At 41.2% G+C, this 26,861-nt stretch overlaps 2 protein-coding genes across 20 annotated transcripts in view; one reads left to right on the top strand and one right to left on the bottom strand.

Moving 5' to 3' along the window:
* The window catches only part of LOC108889467 (putative helicase mov-10-B.2), a 75,915-nt gene extending 65,868 nt beyond the window's left edge, over window positions 1-10,047 (top strand). For 3 of the 17 annotated variants that reach the window (XM_051071245.1, XM_051071249.1, XM_051071240.1), the window contains exons 12-23: window positions 6,152-6,348; window positions 6,572-6,669; window positions 6,864-6,961; window positions 7,050-7,148; window positions 7,251-7,353; window positions 7,460-7,577; window positions 8,300-8,491; window positions 8,603-8,674; window positions 8,754-8,879; window positions 8,959-9,047; window positions 9,150-9,274; window positions 9,391-10,047. In XM_051071245.1, coding sequence (XP_050927202.1) covers window positions 6,152-6,348; window positions 6,572-6,669; window positions 6,864-6,961; window positions 7,050-7,148; window positions 7,251-7,353; window positions 7,460-7,577; window positions 8,300-8,491; window positions 8,603-8,674; window positions 8,754-8,879; window positions 8,959-9,047; window positions 9,150-9,274; window positions 9,391-9,452 — 1,379 coding nt within the window. In that variant the 3' untranslated portion in view covers window positions 9,453-10,047. Of the gene's footprint in view, window positions 1-5,087; window positions 5,231-5,314; window positions 5,492-5,893; window positions 6,007-6,151; window positions 6,349-6,571; window positions 6,670-6,863; window positions 6,962-7,049; window positions 7,149-7,250; window positions 7,354-7,459; window positions 7,578-8,299; window positions 8,492-8,602; window positions 8,675-8,753; window positions 8,880-8,958; window positions 9,048-9,149; window positions 9,275-9,390 lie in introns of all 17 variants that reach the window. The other 14 variants (XM_051071250.1, XM_051071226.1, XM_051071246.1 and 11 more) reach the window with 11 other exon arrangements.
* The window catches only part of LOC108876465 (rho-related GTP-binding protein RhoA-D), a 40,732-nt gene that overhangs the window by 10,479 nt on the left and 3,392 nt on the right, over window positions 1-26,861 (bottom strand). Inside the window, exons 2-5 of one of the 3 annotated variants that reach the window (XR_007813412.1) lie at window positions 16,409-16,564; window positions 14,024-14,144; window positions 12,553-12,683; window positions 11,481-12,255 (exon numbers count right to left, since the gene is read on the bottom strand). Coding sequence is in view for 2 of the 3 variants with exons in the window: in XM_018665996.2 (XP_018521512.1) it covers window positions 12,082-12,255; window positions 12,553-12,683; window positions 14,024-14,144; window positions 16,409-16,564 (582 nt within the window). In the remaining variant the exon portion in view is untranslated. Of the gene's footprint in view, window positions 1-10,175; window positions 12,256-12,552; window positions 12,684-14,023; window positions 14,145-16,408; window positions 16,565-26,861 lie in introns of those variants that run through there. The other 2 variants (XM_018665996.2, XM_051071272.1) reach the window with 2 other exon arrangements.

Raw genomic sequence — 26,861 nt, 5'->3', positions numbered from 1 at the left:
CCCCCTCAAACACAAACACAAACACAAACACACACACACACACACAGATACCCCCTCCCAAAAGGAGATAAAACTCAGTTTTAACTTGAGTTTACAAGCTTTGAGCTTGAGCAAAAGCATTTTTTTAAGTTCTGTTATTGGGTGCATATATAAATCATTTATGCTTAAACAAGGGTTATAATGAAGTTATTTGAACAGTGAATATCTCATCTGCCTAAAGTCAGGGCGAAGCCACTAACCAGCTGTAGGGATGGGTATCATTAGGATTTTATCTTTATCCATACAGACCCCTATCAGTCCAGCTCAGACTGTTACTGGTTTAAGAGAGTGAAGTTTATAGCAATTTGCAAAATTTGGAGATTAGTGACAAACTAACCAGTTAGACTACATACAGACAAGCTTTCATTTTAGCTGTTAGTAACAGTTTGCCATGAGCTTAACCAGCGTGCTGTGCTTCGTGTTAAACATTCATGAGACTGTGGACAACGTTTGAGCCAGCTTTGACATCTGCAGATATGAGTTTCTGGAAGAGGGGCCTGCTGAGGTTAGATGTGCTGAATAATATCCATTTTCATATCAGAAAAAACACTGCATTAAACATTGTCTTAGCTCACTGAGCTGAGGTCAACAGGTAATATAACCAACCTGTGAGGTGGCTCACCCCCGTAAGATAACACATAAATGATCCCTGATAGAACCGATAATTTAAAGGCACATCAGTGACAGGGAATGCTATTAAAACTAAACTATAAACTGGTGACATTAACTGCAAAAGAAGATTTTTATTGATACATTTCAGGTAGAATTTAGTTTTCAATAAGGAAAATGCTGTAAGAAACCTGAATTTGTTGCAACAAATTTAAAATAAAAGCTTTTATGCTAATTATTTTCTGTGATAATATTTTTCAGAGCTCATCATCTGTGACAGCTCTTGGCTCTCCTGACTGTAACCTCCCTGTGGCAGCTTCTCACAGACTCAATCAACTCCTCTTCCCCTCCCCCCTCAAACACACACACACAGACACACACACACAGAGACCCCCTTCCAAAAACCCATCAAAGAGTAATACAATGGCTCCATCTATAGGATAAAGTAGAGAGTCGCAACAGGAAGTTACCCCAAAATCTGAGGTTTCAAACAGGAAGTTGGGTTTCCGAACTTTGACGGCCAGAACCGGCACACGCTTCGACCCAAACTCACAATTTTCGGAGGACTTCTTCCAAAAATTGTCAAGGAGGGGCTGACAACATTTGAAGTGAATCTGGTCACCCGTCTAGAAACTGGACATCACACTATAAAATATGTCATTTCCTGCTATAAATAGGTGGCGCTACAACAATTGTATGAATATTGACATATGGATGTGTGCAGATAGGTACCATTAACAATCCTGTAAAGTTTGATGCAGTTTGGACAAAGTATGGCCGAAATATAGCAAAAATAAAGCAACTTCCTGTTTCGTGGCGAGTAATCGAACTTTGAGGGGCCATAACTTCCACGCCCTTCAACAAAAACTCAAAATCTGCCGCAATTTAACATCGTCTATGTCTTAAGAACATACTATTAAGTTTTGAAGTCAATGGGATAATGCGTCTAGGACTAGTTCGCGTTCAAGCGACCCCTGGAAATGGCCAAAAACACACAATTTTTTCACCTTCCGGTCAAAATAAAAATACTTTCTGTTGGGTTTAGAATATGGCTCCAAGAGACTTTTTGGTGCGTCATGGGATGTTACATATGTGTGCAGATTTTCAGATTTTTAGGCGCAACGGGCTTGAGGGGCTGTTCCGTTTAAAAATGTAGGTGGCGCTACCGAGGGCATTTTACCACGCCCATGCTCAAGACCCCTAAATTATTAAATTTTTCGCCGTGCCTGACGCGTCTGCAAATTTTGGTAAGTTTTCACACATGTTAAGGCCCTCAAAAAGCCGATCTAAGAGGCGGAAAAAGAAGAAAAAAAAAATAATAATAATAATAATAATAATAATAATAATAATAAACAGACCGAAAACAAGAGGGTCCTTGCAACTCGTTGCATGGCCCCGTTGGGCCCACGCAACTCGTTGCTCGGGCCCTAATAATAATAATAATAATAATAAACAGACCGAAAACAAGAGGGTCCTTGCAACTCGTTGCATGGCCCCGTTGGGCCCACGCAACTCGTTGCTCGGGCCCTAATTAAAGCTGCGAGCAGCGTTGAACGGGCCCTCGCACCCGGCGTCCCGTCGGGGGAGCGGCGACCGCGGGACCCGGCAACCGCGGGGTCAACGCAGGTCGCAGGGCACACGCTGGCGTAACAGTTCACACTTCCCAGATGTTAAAATTTTAAATAAAAGCTTTTACGCTAATTATTTTCTGTGATAATATTTTTCAGAGCTCATCATCTGTGACAGCTCTTGGCTCTCCTGACTGTAACCTCTCTGTGGCAGCTTCTCACAGACTCAATCAACTCCTCTTCCCCTCCCCCTCAAACACAAACACAAACACACCCACACACACACACACAAACACACAGAGAAATACCCCCTCCCAAAAGGAGATAAAACTCAGTTTTAACTTGAGTTTACAAGCTTTGAGCTTTGAGCAAAAGCATTTTTTTAAGTTCTGTTATTGGGTGCATATATAAATCATTTATGCTTAAACAAGGCTTATAATGAAGTTATTTGAACAGTGAATATCTCATCTGCCTAAAGTCAGGGCGAAGCCACTAACCAGCTGTAGGGATGGGTATCATTAGGATTTTATCTTTATCCATACAGACCCCTATCAGTCCAGCTCAGACTGTTACTGGTTTAAGAGAGTGAAGTTTATAGCAATTTGCAAAATTTGGAGATTAGTGACAAACTAACCAGTTAGACTACATACAGACAAGCTTTCATTTTAGCTGTTAGTAACAGTTTGCCATGAGCTTAACCAGCGTGCTGTGCTTCCTGTTAAACATGTCATGAGACTGTGGACAACGCTGAAAATATTACTTTACTAACTACTGGCCAAACAGGCGCTTTGACAAAGAAAAGGTAAAGGCCAGCAGCTTTTACTTTTCAATGCACTTGTCGTCAACTTGAGTGGCTTATATTCAGCTGGTTCACCTCGACGCTGGAGGACCTAGTGAACTTTTCCTGTCGCCGTACACTGAGTAAGACGAAAAAATCAGCTGACCCCGTGTGAAATTTCCTAACTGATCAAAACCAAACTGTAAAGACAGCATCAATCCACGCTCAGCTTTGGTCAAGGGGAGACATATGGTAAGATTACATGAATTCATGTAATCTTCTTTGAGACTACAATTTCAGACTTAACTAAGTCATTCACTAGTGTCTTGGCAGCATTTATGGGTTCTTTAGACAGGTCTCTAACTGGTTTTCTTTCCAGGGTCATTGAAATCTTTGGCTTCCTACCTCTGCCAGGCTTGTTCTGCACAGTGTGGCTCTCCTTGAATTTCTCGGTGACGCTTCTCATTTGAGTTCTTGACGCTTGGAAATGCTGTTATAACTTTGTATATCCTTCTCCTGCTTCCTAAGCATCGACAATTCTTCAAGTCTACAGTGATTTCCTTAGTTTTTGGCATGATGCTTTCTCAAGTGACAGCTCAAATCTTAACTGAAGTTTTTATACCGCGTGTAAAGCAGCTCTTGGCTCTCCTGACTGTAACCTCTCTGTGGCAGCTTCTCACAGACTCAATCAACTCTTCTTCCCCTCCCCCCTCAAACACAAACACAAACACAAACACACACACACACACACACACACACACACACAGACGCACACACACAGAGACCCCCTTCCAAAAACCCATCAAAGAGTAATACAATGGCTCCATCTATAGGATAAAGTAGAGAGTCGCAACAGGAAGTTACCCCAAAATCTGAGGTTTCAAACAGGAAGTTGGGTTTCTGAACTTTGACGGGCCAGAACCGGCACACGCTTCGACCAAAACTCACAATTTTCGGAGCCAGTCTTCCAAAAAATTCCTCAAGGAGGGGCTGACAACATTTGAAGTGAATCTGGTCACCCGTCTAGAAACTGGACATCACACTATAAAATATGTCATTTCCTGCTATAAATAGGTGGTGCTACAACAATTGTATGAATATTGACATATGGATGTGTGCAGATAGGTACCATTAACAATCCTGTAAAGTTTGATGCAGTTTGGACAAAGTATGGCCGAAATATAGCAAAAATAAAGCAACTTCCTGTTTCGTGGCGAGTAATCGAACTTTGAGGGGCCATAACTTCCACGCCCTTCAACAAAAACTCAAAATCTGCCGCAATTTAACATCGTCTATGTCTTAAGAACATACTATTAAGTTTTGAAGTCAATCGGATAATGCGTCTAGGACTAGTTCGCGTTCAAGCGACCCCTGGAAATGGCCAAAAACACACAATTTTTTCACCTTCCGGTCAAAATAAAAATACTTTCTGTTGGGTTTAGAATATGGCTCCAAGAGACTTTTTGGTGCGTCATGGGATGTTACATATGTGTGCAGATTTTCAGATTTTTAGGCGCAACGGGCTTGAGGGGCTGTTCCGTTTAAAAATGTAGGTGGCGCTACCGAGGCCATTTTACCACGCCCATGCTCAAGACCCCTAAATTATTAAATTTTTCGCCGTGCCTGACGCGTCTGCAAATTTTGGTAAGTTTTCACGCATGTTAAGGCCCTCAAAAAGCCGATCTAAGAGGCGGAAAAAGAAGAAAAAAAATAATAATAATAATAATAATAATAATAATAATAATAATAAACAGACCGAAAACAAGAGGGTCCTTGCAACTCGTTGCATGGCCCCGTTGGGCCCACGCAACTCGTTGCTCGGGCCCTAATAATAATAATAATAAACAGACCGAAAACAAGAGGGTCCTTGCAACTCGTTGCATGGCCCCGTTGGGCCCACGCAACTCGTTGCTCGGGCCCTAATGAAGTGTAATCATGCATTTCTATGACCAGACTGTAAAGGATTATAATAAGAAAAAAGACCAATGGTATCTGATATATTAAAATGATTTAGATTGACACAGGGAACAGGGAAATATATTCACTGGCATACAAACAGTTAACACCTTTCCTTGTTATTGCTCACCTTCCAGGTACCTGGTGTGTCTGAGAACCGCCCGTCTGTTCTACGAGGAGATAAGCTGCTGGTCTGTCCCATAGGAGAAAAAGGGGTGAAGTACTGCGGCTACGTCCACAGCGTGCAGCTGGACAGCGTCAAACTGGGCTTTTCCTCAAAGTAAGATCAACACAATACAGTAACATACAGTGATTTAAAAATAAAGATTTCTTTGACATCCGTTGTCTGTGAATTTCTTTGCAGATTGCTGGATAGCTTCATAGATGGCATGAAGTTCAGTGTTGAGTTCACTGTCAACCGCCTGACTCTGCGTCTTCAGCACAGAGCAGCAGAACTAGCAGCTACAAAAAGACTGGGAAAGGTGTTGTTCCCTGCTGCACCCGCCTACGTGTCTCAACAAATTGAGCTTCCCAACCTCAGGTTAGACAAGCTATATATGATGCAGTTTAGCTGGCTAGCACAGATATCTGCAGTATCCCTGCACATATGACCACATCTGTCAATGATAATAGTGTTACTAATAATAGTGTTAATAGGATAACCGCAGGTTGTACAGCTAATGCCCAGAAATCCCAAATGTCAACACCTTGTGAACCTGAGCACCAAGCAGTTTGATTTGTTGATCCAAGGTTACACTCAATCCATCTTACATGCCATACTCCTACATTAAATGTTTTAAAGAGTTTTTTCAAAATTTCATTAAAACGTGAACCATATTGTTGTCAATATGTTGGCCTAAACTAGGTACTTGATCCACCTGATGAGAGTATCTGATTCTCATATGTTGTTCATACCTCTGTTCCTTTGTCTTCTTGTTGATAGACTGTTTGACTCAAAGCTAGATGGAAACAAAGAGCAGTCCCAAGCAGTTCAACACATTGTAGCTGGCTCATCCAAACCTGCCCCATACCTGGTGTTTGGCCCACCTGGAACAGGTACAGCAAGCGCCAGCATCCTCTTCTTTTTTTTAGAGTTGTGCTGTTTAAGCAATTTAGTTTTGACCTGTTAACCTACCAACTGCCCACAAAGCCATACATTTATTGCACTTGACTTTATTCTGATCGCTCTTTGTCTGTTCAGGCAAAACCGTGACTCTGGTGGAGGCCATCAAGCAGATAGAGAAGACCCAGGCCTCCTGCCACATCCTGGCCTGCGCTCCCTCCAACAGCGCTGCTGATCTGCTCTGCCAGAAGATTCTGGACCATGTGGATGACCGTAAAGTGTACCGTATGTACGCCAGCAGCCGGGACCCAAATTGTGTCCCTGAACAGCTAAAGGTCAGTGCTGGGTGCTCTTGTTTTCCAAGTGATTGTGACTGATTCACTTGGTCACAGCTAAGATTATCGGGCAGTATCAATAGATGACACAATGAATCAGAAACATCTGCTCGATGTCTTTCTGTGGCACTGCTGCACTTGCTTGAGCTTTGCATGTTACTAGAATACTGATGTATTCTAGTCTCTGTGGTTTGTGTACACGGACATTGTGTTACTTTCACAGGCATGCTCTAACCTGGTAGGGGAGTGTTACACTTTTCCTCCTAAAGAGGAGCTGATGGAGTATAGGATCATGGTCACCACCCTGTTAACAGCTGGAAGGTATTGACTGAATCACATTGCAGTTTTCTCACCTGCATGACACTAAAAAAGAAGCATATCACTGTTGCACACAGCAGTATTTGCATCCTGTTTACTGTATATTCTCTGTCATCCAAACTACTAACAATCAACTCACACGTAAACTTGTGTGGGAGTAAGTTTGCTACCATGTATCATGTCTCTGATCTCTGTAGGCTGGTTACGGGAGGCATTCCTGCAGGACATTTCACTCACGTGTTTGTGGACGAGGCAGGACATGCTGTGGAGACCGAATGTTTAGTCCCATTGGCAGGTAGAGACGACAAAGAGCAGCATATTTTCTGTAATTGTGCTGAGCTTGCTTTATGTGTTGATTGATTTTTGGTACCTGTGATATAAAGGGCTGCTCCACGCAGAGACTGGTCAGGTCGTTCTGGCTGGAGACCCCAAGCAGCTCGGACCCATTCTCAGATCACCTTTTGCGCTGAAATACGGGATGGGTAAGGATTCATAGTTCAGTTGTTTTTTTCATTCAGACTTAAACTTTAAAACATACTTTTGACCTACTTATGTGTGTTGTGTCCTGATTCTGTTGTCTGCAGGAGTTTCCCTCTTGGAGCGCATGATGAATGATTTCTCTCTGTACCAGAAAGACAATGACGTATTCAACAATCGTTATGTCACCAAACTACTGCGCAACTACAGGTGTGATAAAGGAGACAGTTGTAGGTTACTGCTTGACAGAAGTTAAGTATTTCATTCTCCAGAATGCATCTTCTAATCTACTTTCATTTCTGTTGGTCCTTTTCAGGTCCCATCCTGCCATTCTGAAGATTCCCAATGAGCTCTTCTATGATGGAGAGCTACAGTGTCATGCAGATGAAATACTACGCAACTCCTACTGCAACTGGCAATACCTCAAACAGAGGGTAATGATTCACACATACTGCACACTGCACGTGGAAACAAACTGATCATATAGAAATCAAAACATGAAAAGTGATGACTGCTATACCTGCACCTAAAGACTGTATTACTCAAAATATAATGTAGCCATTTCACATTAATTTTAGAGCTGAAACAGTTGATTAATAGGTTTGTTAACTGAAAGCAAATGAATCGTAATTTTATAGGCAAAAATACCAAAACATTCGCTGGTTACACTTTCTCTGCTCTTTCGCTGCCTCTATTTGTTTCATATCATTAATTGAATGTCAGACAACTAATATTAACATTTTGATGCTGTTTTCTCCTATTTGAGAGGATTTTCGTTGTGATTCAGTTAATGATTTTATCTGGTGAAGAACAAAAAAAGGGGAAATACAAAATTTAAATTTTCTGACTATGAACTACTGTGTTCAATGTGTATGAGACAGAAAAGTCAAATTCGTTTCCATTTCTTCACTGAGGATGAGGTGACAGTAGAAAACTGATTTCTTAGATTAGTCAATATGCAAAATACCTGTGCTTCAAAACACAGATAACCCTAATATTGATAAAGAGAATGAAGACAGGTTGTTTATTTTCCCTAATTCCACCTTTAAGTTTACTCCACAGCAACACAGATATATTCAAAAATAATTTCTATTAAGAATTAGATATAAGAGCACAAAAACATGTTTCTTTGACATATTTCTCACGCATCTTTCAGGGATTCCCGTTGATCTTCCATGGGGTCACTGGTCTTGACGAGCGTGAGGCCAGCAGTCCTTCTTTCTTCAACAGAGCAGAGGTGGAGGTGCTGATGGGCTATGTGACAAAACTGCTGCAGACACACAGCAAGAAGGGCCTGGGCAGCATCTCACCCAAAGACATAGGCATCATCGCCCCCTACAGGAAACAGGTCTGAATTCATTCAGTTCAGTTGACAAGTCCGAGTTCTAATCCGCACACACTGAAGTAGAAAACTGTGATTTATGTAGATTCCAAAGCTGGCGTTTTTTTTGTCATTTAGGTGCTGAAAATCCGTAAGGCCCTGGAAAAAGTTGGGAAAGACTTGAAATTGAAGGACATGAATGCTCTTAAGGTAACAAAATATTTCACACTAAAACAACGCAAAACACACAGAATAAGCTGTGTGTTAAGTTAATATACGTGTTTGTCAGGTTGGGTCGGTGGAGGAGTTCCAAGGTCAGGAGAGGAGAGTCATCCTGGTGTCTACAGTTCGGAGCAGCCCCAACTACGCAGAGATTGACAAAAAGTTCAGCCTGGGTTTTGTAAAGAATGAGAAGGTACCGGCCACAAATACACGCACACACTCTGTGTACGTACATACAAAACATTACTCTGACACATTCTTTGCTTCTCCAGAGATTCAATGTGGCTGTGACTCGAGCCAAAGCCCTGCTGATTGTGGTGGGAAACCCCAGAGTTTTGAACACGGATCCTACCTGGGCACAGTACGTTGTCACATGGTCACTCCTGCTTTCTGCTGTCACAGCATACTAACAGTAGATCAATGTTAACATTTAATTCTAAATTCCCCTCCTTCCCGTCTGCAGCTTCATCAAGTACTGTAGCGATGAGGGAGGCTACGATGGCATTCATTTCACTGGCATTCTTGCAGAGGAAGACGAGGACGTGGTGGCCAGACTCGCTGCTCTTTTCATCGCGATTAATGTTCAAGGTGACACACACACTGTTTATCTTAATTTTCATCAGCATCTCCCTCAAAATGAACATTTTGAGTCGATGTTGAAACTGTTCGTCTTTCTTTGTTTCTGTGAATCTTTTCACCGTCAGTGGAGACCGCGGAGAGTGACGTTCAGCAGCACCAAGAACCTGAGTGGAGGAACGACCTTTGAACAAAAGGAGAGTCCAAACTGCCGTCTTTATCACTTGAAGGGATTCATTTTGCTTTTAGTTGGATATATTGCTTTACCAGATACCTGTAACAAAAGGTTCATAAAAAGATTTTGACATTTGTATTCAAATTCTCCTGAAAGGGCTCAATGGCATCTGTCCACATTAAAAGGTGTGACACAGCCAGTATTCACAGGGGACTACAGAAACTTGACCAATGACCATAAAGGACAGAGAGGTGATTCATGTTTAGGGCAGTCCTTGGCTACCTCAGTGAGCTGCACTAACACCACTTTTGGTGTGGTTTAATTGTACAACCTCGACTTTAATCTAAATTTTAAATCAATATATATTGTTTTTTAAGATGAATTTTTACCAACCAACAATGCCTGGCTCAGGCACCTAAAAAATGTGTATTGCCAATTTTGAACAGTTTGATATTTTCTGAATTTAAAAAAATGAAGCTAAAAGTGCACTCAGTGTCAAACCAAAGATACAAATAGTTTGGATGAAGTTAGAAAAACACAAATGTAAGACACTGTGATATCTTTTGGAAATTTTAAGTGTGATTTTCAATAAACTGATGATAACATCCAGCATCACTTGTACAGTTCTTGGAAATGTCAGACATAAGTATCAAAATATGAATTTGAATGCATTAATAGTATTAATAGCATTTCTAAAACTGTCAATTTCAGGACAAAACCAAAGCAGTTAAGGTTACGTAGTATTTCAAAAATACTTTATTAACACGTTTGTCTCATCCAGACATTCAACACATCCCACTCCTGTTAGTAAAGCGCCATCACAATCAACATTTTCTCTTGAACTATGGTGTTTGACATTAGAGACGTAGAGGCACTGTCCAGGAATTAGCCCAAGCCTGCAACATTCTGATCTCTAAGGATCCGAATGTTATGGATAAAAGAAAGATCACCAGAGTTGTAGCTTATGATGGTGGTAAAAATCAACGTGAGACCATTTCGGACACCTGTGTGCACGGTGTGTTCACTGCTTTTTCTGGGCAGGGCTGGATACGGTGTATACAGTACAGTACTAACAACAACCTGTCATGCTGCCTCTAATAGGTTGACTTTAACTGTATCATGGGGCTGCCTATAGGGAAATGAGGTGGTTTAATGATGACGTCACCTAGTGGAGAAAACTACTGCAGTTTTGTACTTTCATTTCAGTTCTGCTGCCAATTCTTGTTCAAATCTCCAGTTAATAAGATTGGTGTAAAAATGTCAAACAGTGATTTAACGTTTCAGTTTTGAGCCCAAAGACACCGTGATTGTTCCCAGACACATGCACACCCTGTGTTTATACAGTTGGCTACGACCTTTTCGAATTTCTTCGAGGGCTGCACAAGAGAAAAACTTTGACTGGACACTTGCTACGCACTTACTTAGAAATCCTCATTTGTTCAATCACATTTCAAGGAATGTCCCTGTAGTGTCAAATAAAGGGCTATTACACACCAGCAAGGCCCCAATTTCAAAATGTGAAGAGTTACTGACCCGGTGAGCAAAACTGAGGTGATAGCACGCTGATAATGACACAGTCTGAGCTGTCAATCAAGCTGGGTATTTTATTAAAACTTTTATATGCAGAATAGGCCTATAATCTGTCGTTATATTAATATGGCTGTATACAGTATGCACTCGTCCTCAGTGATAGATCATGACTGTATACTGGATCTGAAACAGTCCAGAGTTCAGACAGGAGGCAGAGCTTGTTTGGGGGATGGCGTTGGTGACGTCTGTCAGAGCCAGTGTGAGCGTGACTGCGAGTATTGTGTCCATGACAATAGGCTACTGTCTCCAGTGCCAGTTTAAGCTATCGCCATGGAGGAGAGAGATGGACCAAGGTGTAGTCTCAACATCTCTCCACACAAATAGTCGCTGCTGCTTCGGTTTCTGTAGGTTTCAGCGGATTAATACAGTGTGAACAGGCTCTAAATTAAGTCCTTTATGTCAGGAGCTGAGGGAAACAGAGCTCTGCTGACACAGCACTCGGTGGAATAGGACTTTCCGGGGTGTAAAATTAATAGTGGTACAGCAAATAGATGAAGGATGGTGACTGAAGCTGATGCATAAAAGGAGACGGAGTGGTACGTGTGGGTTCAAGAGAAGCAGGGGTTCCATGCTATTAAAGCAAAACTAAAACTGTCTGCAACGTGCAGCCATGAACTGAGAGAAAGAGTCAGAGAGCGTGTGAACTAAAAGACCCTTCTCTGTAAACAATCATAACACAGAAGCAGACTTATGATATATTTGTAAAGTATATGCACATATAAATACAAACATTCATTCATACATACAGGAGGTGGGAGGGGCAGGTCCTTCACACAAACAGGTCGGTGTGCTGGTGGAGGGAAAACAAAACAGCAAACAAACAAAAACTAACTGTGTGAGTAGCAGAGAAGATAGTTTTTTTTTTTTTTTTAAAGGCTGATTTGTTTTGCTTTTAAACAGGTGTGTCAGTCTTTCATATTTGCCTGTGGCATATCTGCATCTGTGAAGTAAGTATAGTCCACGGAAGCCATTGATTTAAGGTTTCTCTAACTTTGCTCTGTGTATGGCGGGGAGTCCTCCCTCAGGTGCTGATTGGCCAACAAACTCCACCTCCTCACAGTAGCTGGCAGCCGCCCCTCTTCTTGCGCTTGCGGACCTGCAGCGCTGCTCTGGTGGCCATCTCAAACACCTCCCGCACGCCGTCCTTAGTCTTGGCGGAGCACTCCAGGTAGCCAAAGGCACTGATGCGGTTGGCCATGTCTCTGCCCTCCTCGGGTTTTACCGGCTCCTAGAGGTTTGACATACAGACAGTGGATTAAGATTTAGCCCCTTTTACACAGTGTTTGCACTGTATTGGAGCTAAGATGACTCCTCATTACGCCACCTCTGCATCAGCTGGTGTCTGTACCATTTGTAAAGAATGGTGAGGCAGAATAACGCTGCAATATTCCCGCCTTGAACAGGCTGTATAAAGGGAGCTTTTGACTGAGTGTGTAGACATTTGGCAGAGAGGCCCATTAGTTTTGGGATTAATTGTTGCCAGTAACAAATGGATACAGAAACACACACACACACACACACACACCTGTTTCATCTTGGCCAACTCCCTGCGTGTGTGTTCATCATTCCTAAGGTCCTTCTTGTTGCCCACGAGGATGATCGGGACGTTGGGACAAAAGTGTTTCACTTCAGGTGTCCATTTCTCAGGAATGTTCTCTACAAGGATGAAAATGTTTTTTTTTTAGAAATTAAAAGGGAAAAAAAACAAAACAAACAAAAACAAACAAAAAAAAACAAAAAACGCTGAAGTGGCTGCACAGTAAATTCCAGCCTTCTTTCCTTACAAGGACACAGTTGGGAGAGCCGTGTCATTTCCCTTGTGACTGTACAGACATAAACACAGAGAGGTCACAGACCCCTGGCTGATACATGGGCCCAGTCTGCTCGCCAAAATCAGTGTTGTTTGCTCTGGAAGGAGATGTCATGTAGTGATAGCGCAGGAATACCATCTGTGGCATTGCCCATAACAAAACACTGTGGGAGAAAACCCTGGGTCTCAAGTTTTATCTAACAAGGCATATTTATTCATCTGTTTGATTTGGGTTTTGAGAGCCAAGAACACTCAGATCCAAGCCTGAAATACATGTGAGATATTTCATGTAAACATGCAGAAAATTCCAACTTAAGCTCTACCTCCATACAATGGCAGCAGCTACGTTATATTCTGGAAATCTGTGCGTTCATCTTGTTCCTCTTTAGTCTGAAAAACACTTGAATTAAAGCACTTAAGAGTCTTTATTAAGGAAGCATTGATCAGAAGAGTCAATCTACAATAGATAAATCTAGGATGACTGTGCTCTCTATGGACTGTTCAATCAGCTTCTTATTGCTTTAAAAATGTACTTTTCACTGTATTTAATTTAAGTGCTGTTACTGGATAACAGTCATGTGATGTGTGAAATTACTTAATTTACAGATTTGAATCACTAAACCACAACAGGAAAGCACAAAAAGCAGGTAACTGTAATGTCTGGCAGCAGCTAGTGTAATTACAATAGCAATAATTTAATCATACACATGAAGAAACACCATTTGAATAAATAAATTAAAAAAAAATCCCATTGTGTGGATCATTGCTTTCATGAAGAGCAGAAACAGAAAAGCCTATAGAGAGGCTCATTACTGACTACACTGCATAGACAGATCAGCTCTCCTTGTGGTGGAAAATGTGGGCATTTAATGGGAGTATTTGGTGAAACTAAAGCTGCCATCTTACTTCACTCCTCCTCCTAACTATGTATCATTTGATTTTGGATACTCTGCATCAGTGCTGCCTGCACGTTCAGCAAATTTATTTATGAAATGCTGGAAACAAATTCAGCTTAGTCTAAACTGTGAGGAAATCTTAACAGTAGCCATTCCTCACCGAGGCACCGCTGCACAGGACAAAAACATATATTTCTTTATTTTCATCTCATTCCCCATTTACCTACATCTCCTCTCCTTAAACTGAGGCACAGTAATAATCTACACTAAGCAAGTGTACCCAGGCTTACCTAAACTGTCGGGGCTGTCTATGGAGAAGCACATGAGGATAACATCTGTGTCGGGGTAGGAGAGAGGCCTCAGTCTGTCGTAGTCTTCCTGACCTGCTGTATCCCACAATGCTAACTCCACCTGAGAGAGAGAGAGAGAGAGAGAGAGAGAGAGAGAGAGAGAGAGAGAGAGAGAGAGAGAGAGAGAGAGAGAGAAAGAGAGAGAGGAAGACAAAGAACAAAAGAAGTGATGCAAGTGTTGGCTAGCACAGAGCGTAATTTCAGTTACGTCATTAAAATTTACAGCAGGATGAAGAGGGAGAAAGACAACAGAAACACAAAAACAAATGGACAACAAGAATAGAGGCAGAATAACTGGGAAGAGAAAAGAAAAAGAGGATTTAAAAATGTAATTCCTCCACTATCAGGCCTGAAGAGCAACTCCCCAGAGGTGGAGATGGCTCCCACAGGCTTCACTTAGGCTGTTAATCAAACTGTTAGCAGTCCCACGGCACCTGACCTGCTCTAGATAAAACAAATGCTCAGCAAGAGCTCAGCAAGAGCTGCAGCACATGCTACATTACAACCACAAAATGCCATGTACAGTAGCCTAGTAGTGTCATATCATGCCACATCATGTGGCTTTATTTCCTGTAAAAGTCTCTACAAATTGACTGTGGGCTCTTGGCCTAAACTGTCTTTATCTTCCTTCATCCTGCTGATTTAATTCTACACTGCCTCACCACCGTTACAATCACAGCTGGAAAACTGTGACCGTTACTACTGAGAATTGGGCAAAAAAAAAAAAAAAACAGTCTTAATCGACCCCCAGAGAGCAGCCACAGTATGTTAGCAGTTCATCTGGGCTTTTCTGACGTCTCACTCCTCTCATGTCTTGCCAAGTCCTGCCTGTTGGCTGACAAGCTACTTACCTTGGCAAGACTGGCTAGCCACAGCACCTTCTGACTTACAGTCCAGCACATGGAGGGCATTTTTCCATAGTATAGGAGACAGAGAGCTGAGCTGTGCCACATCTTCTTTCTGGGAAAGTGGGCTACACCACACCATGACAAACTTCACTGTCCATTTCTGCTGCTTTTGAAGTCTTTCACCACTGGGTGTCTCTCAGGAGTCGGCCTCATCCGTAGTTTATTTTACTACCAGGCTGTCTGTGTGAATTTTTCTGTTCAGTCTCAGATCTCCTTAGTTTTTGTAGCTACAATGGAGTATAATCAGACATTGATAAGTAGGGGTCATCTGTAAACAGTGACAATGACTTGTTATGAAATATATCACTACACCAAATGCAGTTTATTAAAAATCAGTACACCACAGCTGAGAGGCTTGGAAAACAGTCAACTCTGTATCATAAAGCTGGCTGATAGCAGATTTTGCAGCGCAGGAAACAGGAACAGGAAATGGGACATTAGTCATGATGTATGAGGATGAGGGGTTCCAACCCTGCACAGGATCCTTTTCCTGTTGTTGGCTGGAGGTCTGCTGCTTTAGAACAATGAAAAGACCCAGGGATTTGCTAACAATACACACTTATCCCCATCAGTCTTGGTGGCACGTGGTTCTCAAACACCGGAGCCAACGGGGTCACATTTTTAACACTATAGCAGCAGTTTTAGTTTGACAGATAAGTGGCAGAACTCCAATCCTTAAGTAAAAGTACAGATATGACAAAGTAAAAAATACTCCATTACAAGTAGAAGTCTTGTAGTCAAAATTCTACATAAGTAAAAGTACAAACACATTATCTAGTAAGTTTACTTGAACTATCAGAAGTATTCATTCTGGAGTAAAACGTCCTGTGACTCTATGTGACATGAATAGATTGTTCATACTGATGCAACAACGTGTAAACAGCAGTTTACTGTTGTAGCTGGTCAAAGTGGAGCTACTTTTAACTGCTTTAAATACTGTTTCCAATCTAAGGTTCAGGGCTCTTCCAGAGAGTCACAAGATATTTCTCAGGGGTCTCAAGATGATTAATGGGAAAGTAAGGAAGAAAAAACAAAGTTCTGATAAACTAATTTATATAATTTTTTCCAGTCTTTTCTTTAATCTTTACTATTTTTGTGAAAGATTGGATATATGACCTCTTTCAGTTATTTAAATGAAACCATCTGAGGAATTAAGAGGAGAAATGTTTCTTTGGTTGGTGGTGCTTCTCACATTTCAAATGTCTGTGAGTTTTCAGCAGTTCCACCAGACGTTTGTTAGACAGTCACAACGTTTTATGTTTTTTGTGTTGAGCATTAATCTGTAAAGCAACCAGCAACTACAGCTGTCGAATAAATGTTGCAGAGTAAAAAGTACAATATTTCCCTCTGAAATGCTGCTTATTATTCACAGTCCTCTCACCAAAACAAATGAGTAGAAATTTTAAATATTAAGCACCTGTTTGCCATCAACTTCAATGTCAGCGATGTAGTTCTCAAACACAGTGGGGACGTAGACCTCTGGGAACTGGTCCTTACTGAAGACGATGAGCAGACAGGTCTTACCACAAGCACCATCCCCAACTATCACCAACTTCTTCCTGATGGCTGCCATCTACAAAAAAGAATACACTTTGATTAGTCTTTGTGTTAAAAGTTTGAGACTTGTGAGAATGAACAGCCAGTAAAACTGGTGAGAGTTAAGCTTTTTCAAACAGACGGAGGGAGGTGAAAAAAAAGCAACTAGAAATAGAGTGAAAATGAGGGGGGGAAAAAGAGATCGAACTCTGTTTTAGAGCCGCACCCTCTTCCCTTTCCTGGGCTGCGTCCTGTGTGTGAGGTGAAAAACAGAGTTGGGCTGAGGGCTCTGGAAAAGCAGTGGGAGGGAAGGGAGCGGGAGGAGAGCTCAGTGCTCAACATGCTGCTGCACATGCATGGCCTTGGACATACAGTCGCATTAAAAACAATCTTTAATGGGTCACTTCTACACCCCTGAGGCGATGTGATTTACAGCTCTTACTGGGTGTGTCTGACACCTCTGTATTGTGCACATTTGTCTCCCTTTCTCTTTGCTTGTAATCCTGAAAGGTGTGTATATCCGAGTGAAAATGTAGCTTGCCGGGGAGATACAGCCCCACACACAAATACACACGGATCAATAGCCATCTCCCACAAGCTGACAATAATGGAGAGAAGGCAGTAGGTGATGAGACAATGTCCTGGCTGCCTGCCACCAGCATCAGCCTCCACAGATCTCTGACTACCTGGACCAGCACGGGCCTTTTATCCCCAAAGATCTGAACATCTGCCATCATACACATATGCAGTGTCCAAATCCCTGTTGGTGAATAGTGGAGAAATACAGCAGTTTTACATCAATATCCTTGTATCAAGAATGATTGGATCATATGACTATTTGCATGGAAAGGTGTTGCTTGAAATGAACCCACAGAAAATTATCACCTGACTCTGCAGCTCCCCACAGCTTTATAGCATCTTTCAGCTCATTGTTTTGGGGCCCACAGTTTTACTGTTTTGTTTCACTCACATATCATTTTAGGCAGCAGCAGGCAGCTCTGTAAACCCACTGTGCACTACCTGCTCATTACCAAACAGCAGATAAAATCAGCAACTAGCAGGTGAAAATAATGGTGCATGTAGCTGCTGCAGGAGTCTAATATTTCCCTCAGGAGCTGGTGGAGACCAAAATAAGACCTAAAAACAGGGTAAATATTGGATTTGTAATTAGTAATGAGACATAAACATGACTCCAAATGAACACTGCTTGGTGGCTGCTGGTTGTGTAAACAGGCAACTGTTAGAGAACAAGTTCGCCATATTAACTTAAAAGGTGACGATATGTACTGTTTTTCAAAAAAAAAAAAAAAAAAAAAAAAGGTTCAAGGAGCCATTAAGTAATATGACATCTCCTGTTGAGTAATATGAAGAAAGTTCCCTAAGACAGCAACAAATCCGAGCATATATTAAAGTACTTGTACTCAACAAATGTAGTAGTTGTGATGTCTTTAAAAGGGAATTTTACTTGAACTCAGTCATAAAAGCTTATGCTCCTTCTCGGCCACTGAGTTCCAAGGAACATTGTTTGGCATTGCCATCCCTGCACACAAAGCAATCTCAGACTGTTTTCGACTGTGGTTCCCAGATAGTGGAACAACCTCCCAAATGCTATCAGTGCAGGAACATCCCTCTGTATCTTCAGGAATCTCTTGAAGACTCATCTCTGCTCCTCTCCTAACACCTCTAACACCTTAACTAGCACTTACTATGTACTTTCAGTGCACTTCTTTAACTGATCCCCTTGCACATTGCCTTATTAAACAGATTTACTACTTAATACTTAATTCAAGGTCTCCTACTGCACTGAAGCTTTAGTGTTGTCTGTCACTTAGAAGTCGCTTTGGATTAAAGCATCTGCCAAATGAGCAAATATAAATGTAATGTAAATGTAAATTGTGTGTAAAGGGATGGTAAACAGAATTTTGCTGAATTTATTGTTTCTTCTGAAAGGGGTTGAGGGTGGAACAGAAAGGCCCTGTTGATACAAAATCTTCATAAAAACTGCATTGAATCCAATTAAATTCTTACAGCCTGCATGGTGGCTTATCTATGCAGAGTGACCAAAACAAACCATTTTATTTAGGAAGAGCCTGAGGGATACATTATGCAGTACTTTCTCCAGCTTTGTTAGAAAACAGACAATGAGCCCTAAAGATAACTAAGAAGACCCAGGTGTTCCTGTGTGTTAAAGAATGAAATGTACATCTGTACATGAGTCTTCATTTGATTCTCTCAGCCTGTGCGGGATGCTGAGATTTACCTTCACTCACTGTAACACCACCTACCATTTTCACCACAAGAGTAAAAAAGACAATTGTTCAGTTTGCCCCCCCCCCAACAAACACACACACACATTAAATCGGGCCAGTGTGCTGTCAGTTTCTCTCTGGAGAGAGCCACCTGTTCTCTGTGATAGCAGGCTGCTGCTACTCCATACATCATACTGTCACTGCCAGAGGGGAAGACACACACACGCACACATACACACAGAGAAATACACGCACACGTGACTGGTAGCTACAGTGAAGCCCCAGAAAGCCTCAGAAAATGGGGCTAGTCCTGCAGATCTTGTACTGTGATGAAATAATGCGGCTTATTGACGACAATCGCTCTCGCAGCATGCTGCCCGCTGTGACAGTGGCAGCACATGGCGCTTAGTGGGGATAATGGCCCCTTTCCTTTGCATTAATGTGCCTGTGAGTGTGAGCACACTGTGCCAGTGCAAGGACGAGAACAGGGACTCCAAGGACTTCTTCCCTAATAAGACAGCGTGTGATGCGTTCTGCGTACAATGTGGCATGAAATGACTGACTTAAACACTGATAAGATATTCAGACAATACATGGTTGCATAATATTCATTCAAAGTGTAAGTAATGATACAATTAGCATCTTCCATAAAATTAGTGTTGTATCAGAATCTAACCACTGCATTACTGACACATGAAATAAAGGTATACTTTGGAGAACTCTCTCGCTTATATTTCAAATAAATGAAATAAGACTTCAAATCTAAGAGACCAGTCAATTAATCTACAAATTGACAGTTTGCCTGTACCAAACAAGCATGTTCCCTTACATCGGGAGAACAAGATTTGTAGGTTGGGGCTTCTCACACACAATGCTTCATTTGTTATAGTATGTTGTGACACATTTAAATTTTTTAAACTGTGTCTTAATTGCAGCTCCTGTGATTTGGATACTGCACTTGGCCATTTTGTGTTTTCAATAATATTTCAGTTAGCTGTTCAGCCGCAGCTCTTGATGTGAAAAGTGACAGATGTCAAGAACTGAAAAAAATAAGCTAAAATAAAAAACCTCAAACTCCGATTCACGTCCAAAACGGTGTGAAGCAGATGTGAATGGTTACAGAAATTGTTCGACATGACCCCCCTCAGTTCTGACGTTGGAAAGTTTGGGAGGGAGGGGGTTTCCAAAGCTGTCTGATCATGAGACAAGCTCGTCCAAAGAAGCATAATGGCGCCACTAGACTCAGTCTCTGACACAATGTGACATTAAGGTGTAAGAAAAATGTACCAGACAGTGTAGACAATAGCTGGCTATTTGGTTGGCAACTGTAGACCAGTGAAACTGGTTTAGGCGTTGAGGTTTCATTTATACTTATTATTTAAGTATTATATAACTTTCGATTTGTATACTCTTTCTGCACAGTTAACACTTCCTGCAGGTAGCACACAGTCGAAAGCTTTTGAGCAAAGAGAACAGACTTTCCTCATACAAAGCTGCAATAAATCCTCAGTTATAATAACTGGTAGTTTTAACCCGACATGCTCCGTTTTCAAGCAAAGGTGCTGTTCTGATCTGGAGGTGCTTAATGTGTTCTGTGGGTTTCCCCAATGTCAATTCTGTTCTCATTAACCTTTCTCCCTTCCTTTCCTGGTAGGACATGAATGGTAGTGAGTAAGGAAGGAGAGAAAATGAGCAATGGGAAAGATAACTGGAATCCACCCATTTAGTCATTCCCCCCTCATTCTTTGAGAATTTCTCCCCTCAGGTCAGTTCAAATAAGCTTTATTAGTGCAGAGGAAGAGGTGAACACCACCGGTCCCTCCTCTTCCTTCTCTTTAAGTCAGACAGCTCTGGACTCAGTGTGAGATTTCTCTGTTCGCTCTGACAAGAACATCAGCTAAGGCACAGCATAAGTGTGAGTGAGGATAAGTAAGAGCAGACACACACTTAACAGGGCTGAGGTTATACTATTTTATGTGAATATTACAGATATCACGTTAAGACACTTTCATCCTTGGCCTTCAAGTGAGTTTAATGACACCCAAAGGTCATATTTCAATATTATTAATTATCTTAAAAACACTACATTAAGCTCATTAAAAGCAAATGAAATGCAGCTAAGAATATAATCTTACAGTGCCTGTATTCATTGTTCCGCCATTTGCTGTGGTATTATGACACTCTACTTTGTGCTATATTCAACAATCAATAATTAAGTGTGCCCTGGATTTTATGTTGTGGTAAGTAGGCTTCTGTTGACATTGGGGGAAATAATTTTAAGAGAAAAAAAACAGTTGAAATAGACTCATAAATAATTAAAATGTGTGGTACTGAAATTGTACTACTCTTAGCACCAGAAATGAAAGTCACCATGGCAGTGAAATGACAATACAGCTTAATAGATTTCAGTGTTAGAAAGAACAATGGGAAAGCAAAAATGCATTTAAGTCATAGTCTGAGTGCTGAACCAGAGTATACAAGCAGAGACATACAGAAACTGCACACACACACACACACACACACACACACACACACACACACACACACACACACACACACACACACACACACACACACACAGAGAGCCAGGTCGTATAGCTGCAGGACACTGTGTGTTCACACGTGTCTGAGGATGAATGATCCTGTCTTGCATAATGTTAGTCCCTGCGTATGGTAGCAAAGGACAAAGTTCTCATTCCTAGCACATGCAGCACAGAGGCTGATCTCTCGGGCAGGGTTTGAGTCACACCTGCAGTAGTAACACATTAGCCAGTCTGTTCATCAGACATGGTGGGGGTGGGGTGGGGGGTAACAATAGCGCAAAACCAGTGACCTCCAGGAGGTTAAGACAGAGACAGAAACTTCTTACTCCTCTTGATGTATCAACCTGCTTCTAATCACATGGATCAGCAAACTCAAGGTATTTACACCAACCCACCATGTAGTGACCCATTTGATTGTACAAGCCATAAAACTCCTATTATTGAATGTCACGCAAGCTTGCACCAGTCCAATGTGTGTGTGTGTGTGTGTGTGTGTGTGTGTGTGTGTGTGTGTGTGTGTGTGTTTTTTTTTTTTTTTTTACCTCAGTAACAGGACCAGAATGATGAAATGTTCTCAACATAAAGTCCAACTTGGAGCTCAAAGGGAGATTATTACTTTATGATATCAGACTTATCTAAATGCTGAGTGCACTCAAAGGTTCAAAAGATCAAAACTAACAGGCATCTACACAACAACTGTACATATTTTACATTATGATCACTGATATTCAGCATTTTGACAACCACAACCAGATGCCTTGAGCTGATCCAAGTTCTTATTGATGGATCCATGCTGGTTTATCTTAAGGCCCAGTGCATTTTCAATTTTTTCTTGGTTTGATCTGAGTGTGTAACAAAAACCCACTGTGCTCTGTTGAAAGAGTGGAACTGCACAGTGTTGTGAGTGGGTGAAGCACATGTGAAGCTGCTGTTTATTTTGTAATAACAGACAGCTGTTACAATTAATGACATGTGAAGGAGCAAGCAATGCAATCAGCTCTGCTTTGAGACATTTTTAAAAGGCACTCTGCTTATGATTCCGTAACACGCTGCAGGTGGACCACACCTTTTAAATGCTGCTGATTGTTGACAGCTTGTACTTAAGTATTTTGTTCATGCGTGGGAAGCTGTCCCACCCTCCTGCCACCAACAATGACAGAATGACACTTCTCTCTTTACGGGCAGCCTTATTTATATTTCTATTTTTAAAAAAGAGGTGCCAACACAGGGGGCCCGCCAAAAACTGCAGGGTTGTCCACCAATAAATTTGACCCAGTCTGCAATTTTGTCAGCCCATAACAATAATCATCCAACAAGTCACCAGTGATCAGTCAAATACATGCAAACACAATATCTGATAAGACTTCAAACTTGTGGATTTGTTAACTAGACTTCCCTGATTGTATTGTAGATATCAACTACACCTCATGTATAGATGCAGTGTAAGACTGTGGTGGGGAACTCAGAATACAACAACCTGAAAGACCACTAGCAGTCCAATACTGGGGTTTGTGGCCAAGTCTGACAGACAGGGAGAAACTGCTCTAAAGCCAGTGTGAAAAGAACAGTCAAAACTAATCAGTGGAAGTTGTGCCTCTATACTGTAGTGAATAAAAGATCCGGATACATACATGGGTGACTGAGGTTTCAGTTTCAAGTCCAACATATGTGGGGAAAAAAATTTAAGCAGCATATTTTTTCCATATTAGGTCAAATGCAAAGGGAAGAGGATACCACATCCCTGATTTTTTTTTTAGATATATTGCTTGAAGTCACTGAATAAATACAGAGGAAGGTAAATATAGAATTACAAGGAGATGAAGTGGCAGGATTACAGCTGCTCAACAGATTTATATCTGACCACACACACAAACAAATACATACTCCATTTTCCTTGGAAAATGACACAAGCAGCTCTGCCGGGATTCCTCCTGTTAAATATAAACTCGATACTTACAGGTGACGCACAAACAAAAAGTTGTCAAAGATAAATATTCACTGAATGTTAGCTGTACAGGTATTGACACACTGATAGGTCGGAGGAGAAAAATGCATTCCACATGGTGATTAATAATGGGTCGATGAATGCTCACACACAATCCCGTCTGACGTGTAAAAAATGTGGGAGGACATAAGCCATGAGGAATGTCTCACCCACTTTCAATCCCTGCTCACCCTTTTCCTCAAAACACACAACTCTCCCTCATCCCTCCCCCCACCAGGGTCTCTCTCCCTCTATACATGAAGCCCATTCTATAAAGACACAGTACGTGTGTAAACACATTTTGTTTTAAGCTTACGTGGCCAACTGTTCCCAAATGCCCAAAAGTTGTTGCCGTCCTGTTGATGTGCTACAGTACATACAAGCATGACGGTTACATACCTCTGATTCAAATGTTACCAGGTTAAAACATATTTTGGAGAGGTGTGTCCAAATTCAGAAACATCACACAAAACTCCAGCCAACAGTTCCAACTAACATTGTAATGACTGGAGCACCTTATGGTTACAAAAAGGTTGCTTTACATCTACTTCAGCTACAGCTCTCAGGTGCTGCTATTGGTTGAAAACTGCAGTTCATCTTCAGTGTTCTCATGTCAAGGAAGACGTTATTGTCTAAACCCTGTACGTTTCTGCCACAAAAAACATCGTGGTTTAAAAAAAACAATCCATCAATAGAAAATTTCGTATTAGTTTTTCTTAGTATTTTAATAATAGATTGAATCCTGCAAAAATTCACTTATTTGAGCTTCTGAGATGTGAGTATTTGCTGGTTTTCTTAGTTTTCTATGACATTAAACTGAATATATTTGGGTTTTACACTATTAGTGAGATAAAAATGATATTTGAATGTCAACCTGAGCTCTGGGAAACTGTGAAGAGAATTTCTTTAATATAACTATTTCTTTAACTAGAAAATCGTTGCAGCACTACAAAACATTAAGAGTACTCCACTGATTGAGCATTCCATTCATGTAACACTATCAGACTCACTGTGGACAGTTTAGATAAATGTTTTAAAATAGATGCAGTAGAACCAGAGATATGATCTCTTCTTATTCCACGCATTCTTCTTCCTTGTCAAAATCCTGTTGCCTAAATTACCCTAAACACAACTTTCCTGCCGACAGGTCAATTGGACATTTGAGTGTGTTATGCTCGTAGCAGCTAATGTAGCCTCAAGTTGCTAGCTTTAAGCAGAGATGAGGAGCAGGCTACAAAAGCCAGAAGATTTTCAAACTTCTGGTCTTCAACCCTGACTGACGCTTCCTCAAGTGACATCACCTGAGGCAATTTATCAGACTTTGATGTGTAAAGATCAGCATTTTCCTTTATAGGAAAACCTTTAAGGGATGTGCAGGCTGTACTTAATGCAGAACAATTTAGTCAACAAACATACTCAAGCTGCTTTATTAATTTTAATGTAGGCCTTCTTAAGGCTAAGTGTGCACTATGGAGCTGTACAGTGTACGGAGAAACAAATTAAATATAAAATAGAAACACATTGGATCAAACACTGGCTGGAACTGGAGGCACACTTTATTAGGGTGTATCTAGAAAACTCTGCTGTTTCTGTTCAATTTTTTTCAAAACAACCTTTTTGCCTGAGGTCTGAGCAGAGAAATTCTGCAGAGAAGCTGAGCGTGAGCTCAAAATTTTCAAGGTTGAATCAAACTTGAGACCAGAAGTGACTGCTCAGGATCCAGGCCAGGGAGGAGGCTCAAGTCAGAGAACCTAGCTGGAGCCCAAAATAGGACAGAGCCATTGAGACTCCCCCAGCCCAATTTATCACAGTGCACACAGCTCAGCTGAGAGAGAGAGAGGGAGAGAGAGAGGACGAAAGAGAGAAATATCACACAGAATTATCCCTTCATCCGCTCCTGAGCCTCCACTTGCAGAACAAATAGACAGAAAAGTCGGACAGATGGAGGGAAGGAAGGAAAGAGGGGTGTGGTGGTCAAAACTAGAATTTGAGTGTGCTGCATCACAATCAACAGATATGGAGAAACTTAAAAATACCTAAGTGTAGTAAGTCTTTGATTTATATTCCATGAGTACGAAATAAATAAATGGATGTATTACTCACAGGGTGAGTTGGGAACAGAGCTAATCAGGATTTGGTTAGAAATGATGAATGTATTTCTGCTCTCCAAGTCTTAGTACCATCTGCTGTTACAACATTATAAAGTACATGTGAGGACTGACGCCACCTTAGCTGGACATGGCGAGGCAGCTGACTTGTTTGTACCTTGTTTCCTACTCTATTGGCTCCTTTGGCCCCCTCTCTTATACCCATCCTCCTCCAGGCTCTTGTTCTCACTCTGTCTCCGTCTTATCCCTTCCTTCTCTCTCTCTCTCTCTTTCTCTCTCTCGCTCGCTCGCTCTCTGTGTTGCAGTGTGACGTCACCATCAGGGAGCTAATGTTGCGTATCCTTAGGGTGCTGCATCCTCCTTACCGACTCACATACACAGCACAAATGAAAGCTGACACACACACACACGCAGCCTGGATGGAGTCACCAACCCCAGCACCAACAATGTTCCTCTCGTCCATGCAGTTCATCTGAGCCTCAGAGCTACTTGATGTTTTTAGGCATTTAGGGGTGGGGTTCAACAGCATTTTATTGAAATCCCGCCCAGTATCCAAATCCTTCCAAATCTCTTTTTGAATTTCATTAGCTTTATTTATTATTTTAGCCTTTACTTTAGAACTGAAACAATGAGACAGTTAATCTATTAAAAATCAATAGAAAAATAACAACTATTTGATTGATCATTGTAAACTAAATTTTTGGGTATTTGGACTTTTGGTGGTACAAATGAAATTTTAAGATGTCATGTTCAGCACTGTGATATTGTGATGGTTGTTTTCAACAATTTCATAGACTTAACATATAGCCTAACATATAACAAAAAAAAAAGAAAAAAGGGTAAAATAACTACAACCCAACAATCACTTTTTGCTGGCTGCAAAAGCATAAACACTATGTTTAGTCTAACCAATGTTCACAATCTGTATCTACAATCTGAAAATGAGATGAGCAGCATAATATTTTAAATATTCATTAAATATATCTGACACATTCAATTAACAGCTGCGGCCAACAGAAGCAAGAGCTACTTACATCACAGACTGAAGGTCCTGGTTCATCATCAGTTAATCTGCTCATTTTACGCGTTAATCATTTTGTTTATCAAATGTCAGAATTTAAGCATTTTTTAAGTGGAAAAACACCAGTTTCCTAAAAAAATAGTTGAAAAAAAAAAACCCACAATGATATTTAGTTTGTTTGTTTTTGAAAACAAAAATCAAAAAAGTTGTGGATTAATTTGCTGTCAGTCAGTAATCAATAAACTGACTAATCTTTGCAGCTCTACATGAATCAAAGTTTAGTAAAACAGTGGGGGGAGATAAAAGGTTTGATAAGAGATCTGTTACCGTTTGAGCTTAACAAACATGAGTACAATACCTACAGAGACCTGGATCCAGGTTATCAGATCCCATCCCTGAAGGCTCAGCTGCTAATGCTACTCTAAAGAA

The sequence above is a fragment of the Lates calcarifer genome, linkage group LG6, assembly GCF_001640805.2.
Source record: "Lates calcarifer isolate ASB-BC8 linkage group LG6, TLL_Latcal_v3, whole genome shotgun sequence".
Taxonomy (NCBI): domain Eukaryota; kingdom Metazoa; phylum Chordata; class Actinopteri; family Centropomidae; genus Lates; species Lates calcarifer.
This window is presented reverse-complemented; position numbering and strand designations above follow the sequence as displayed.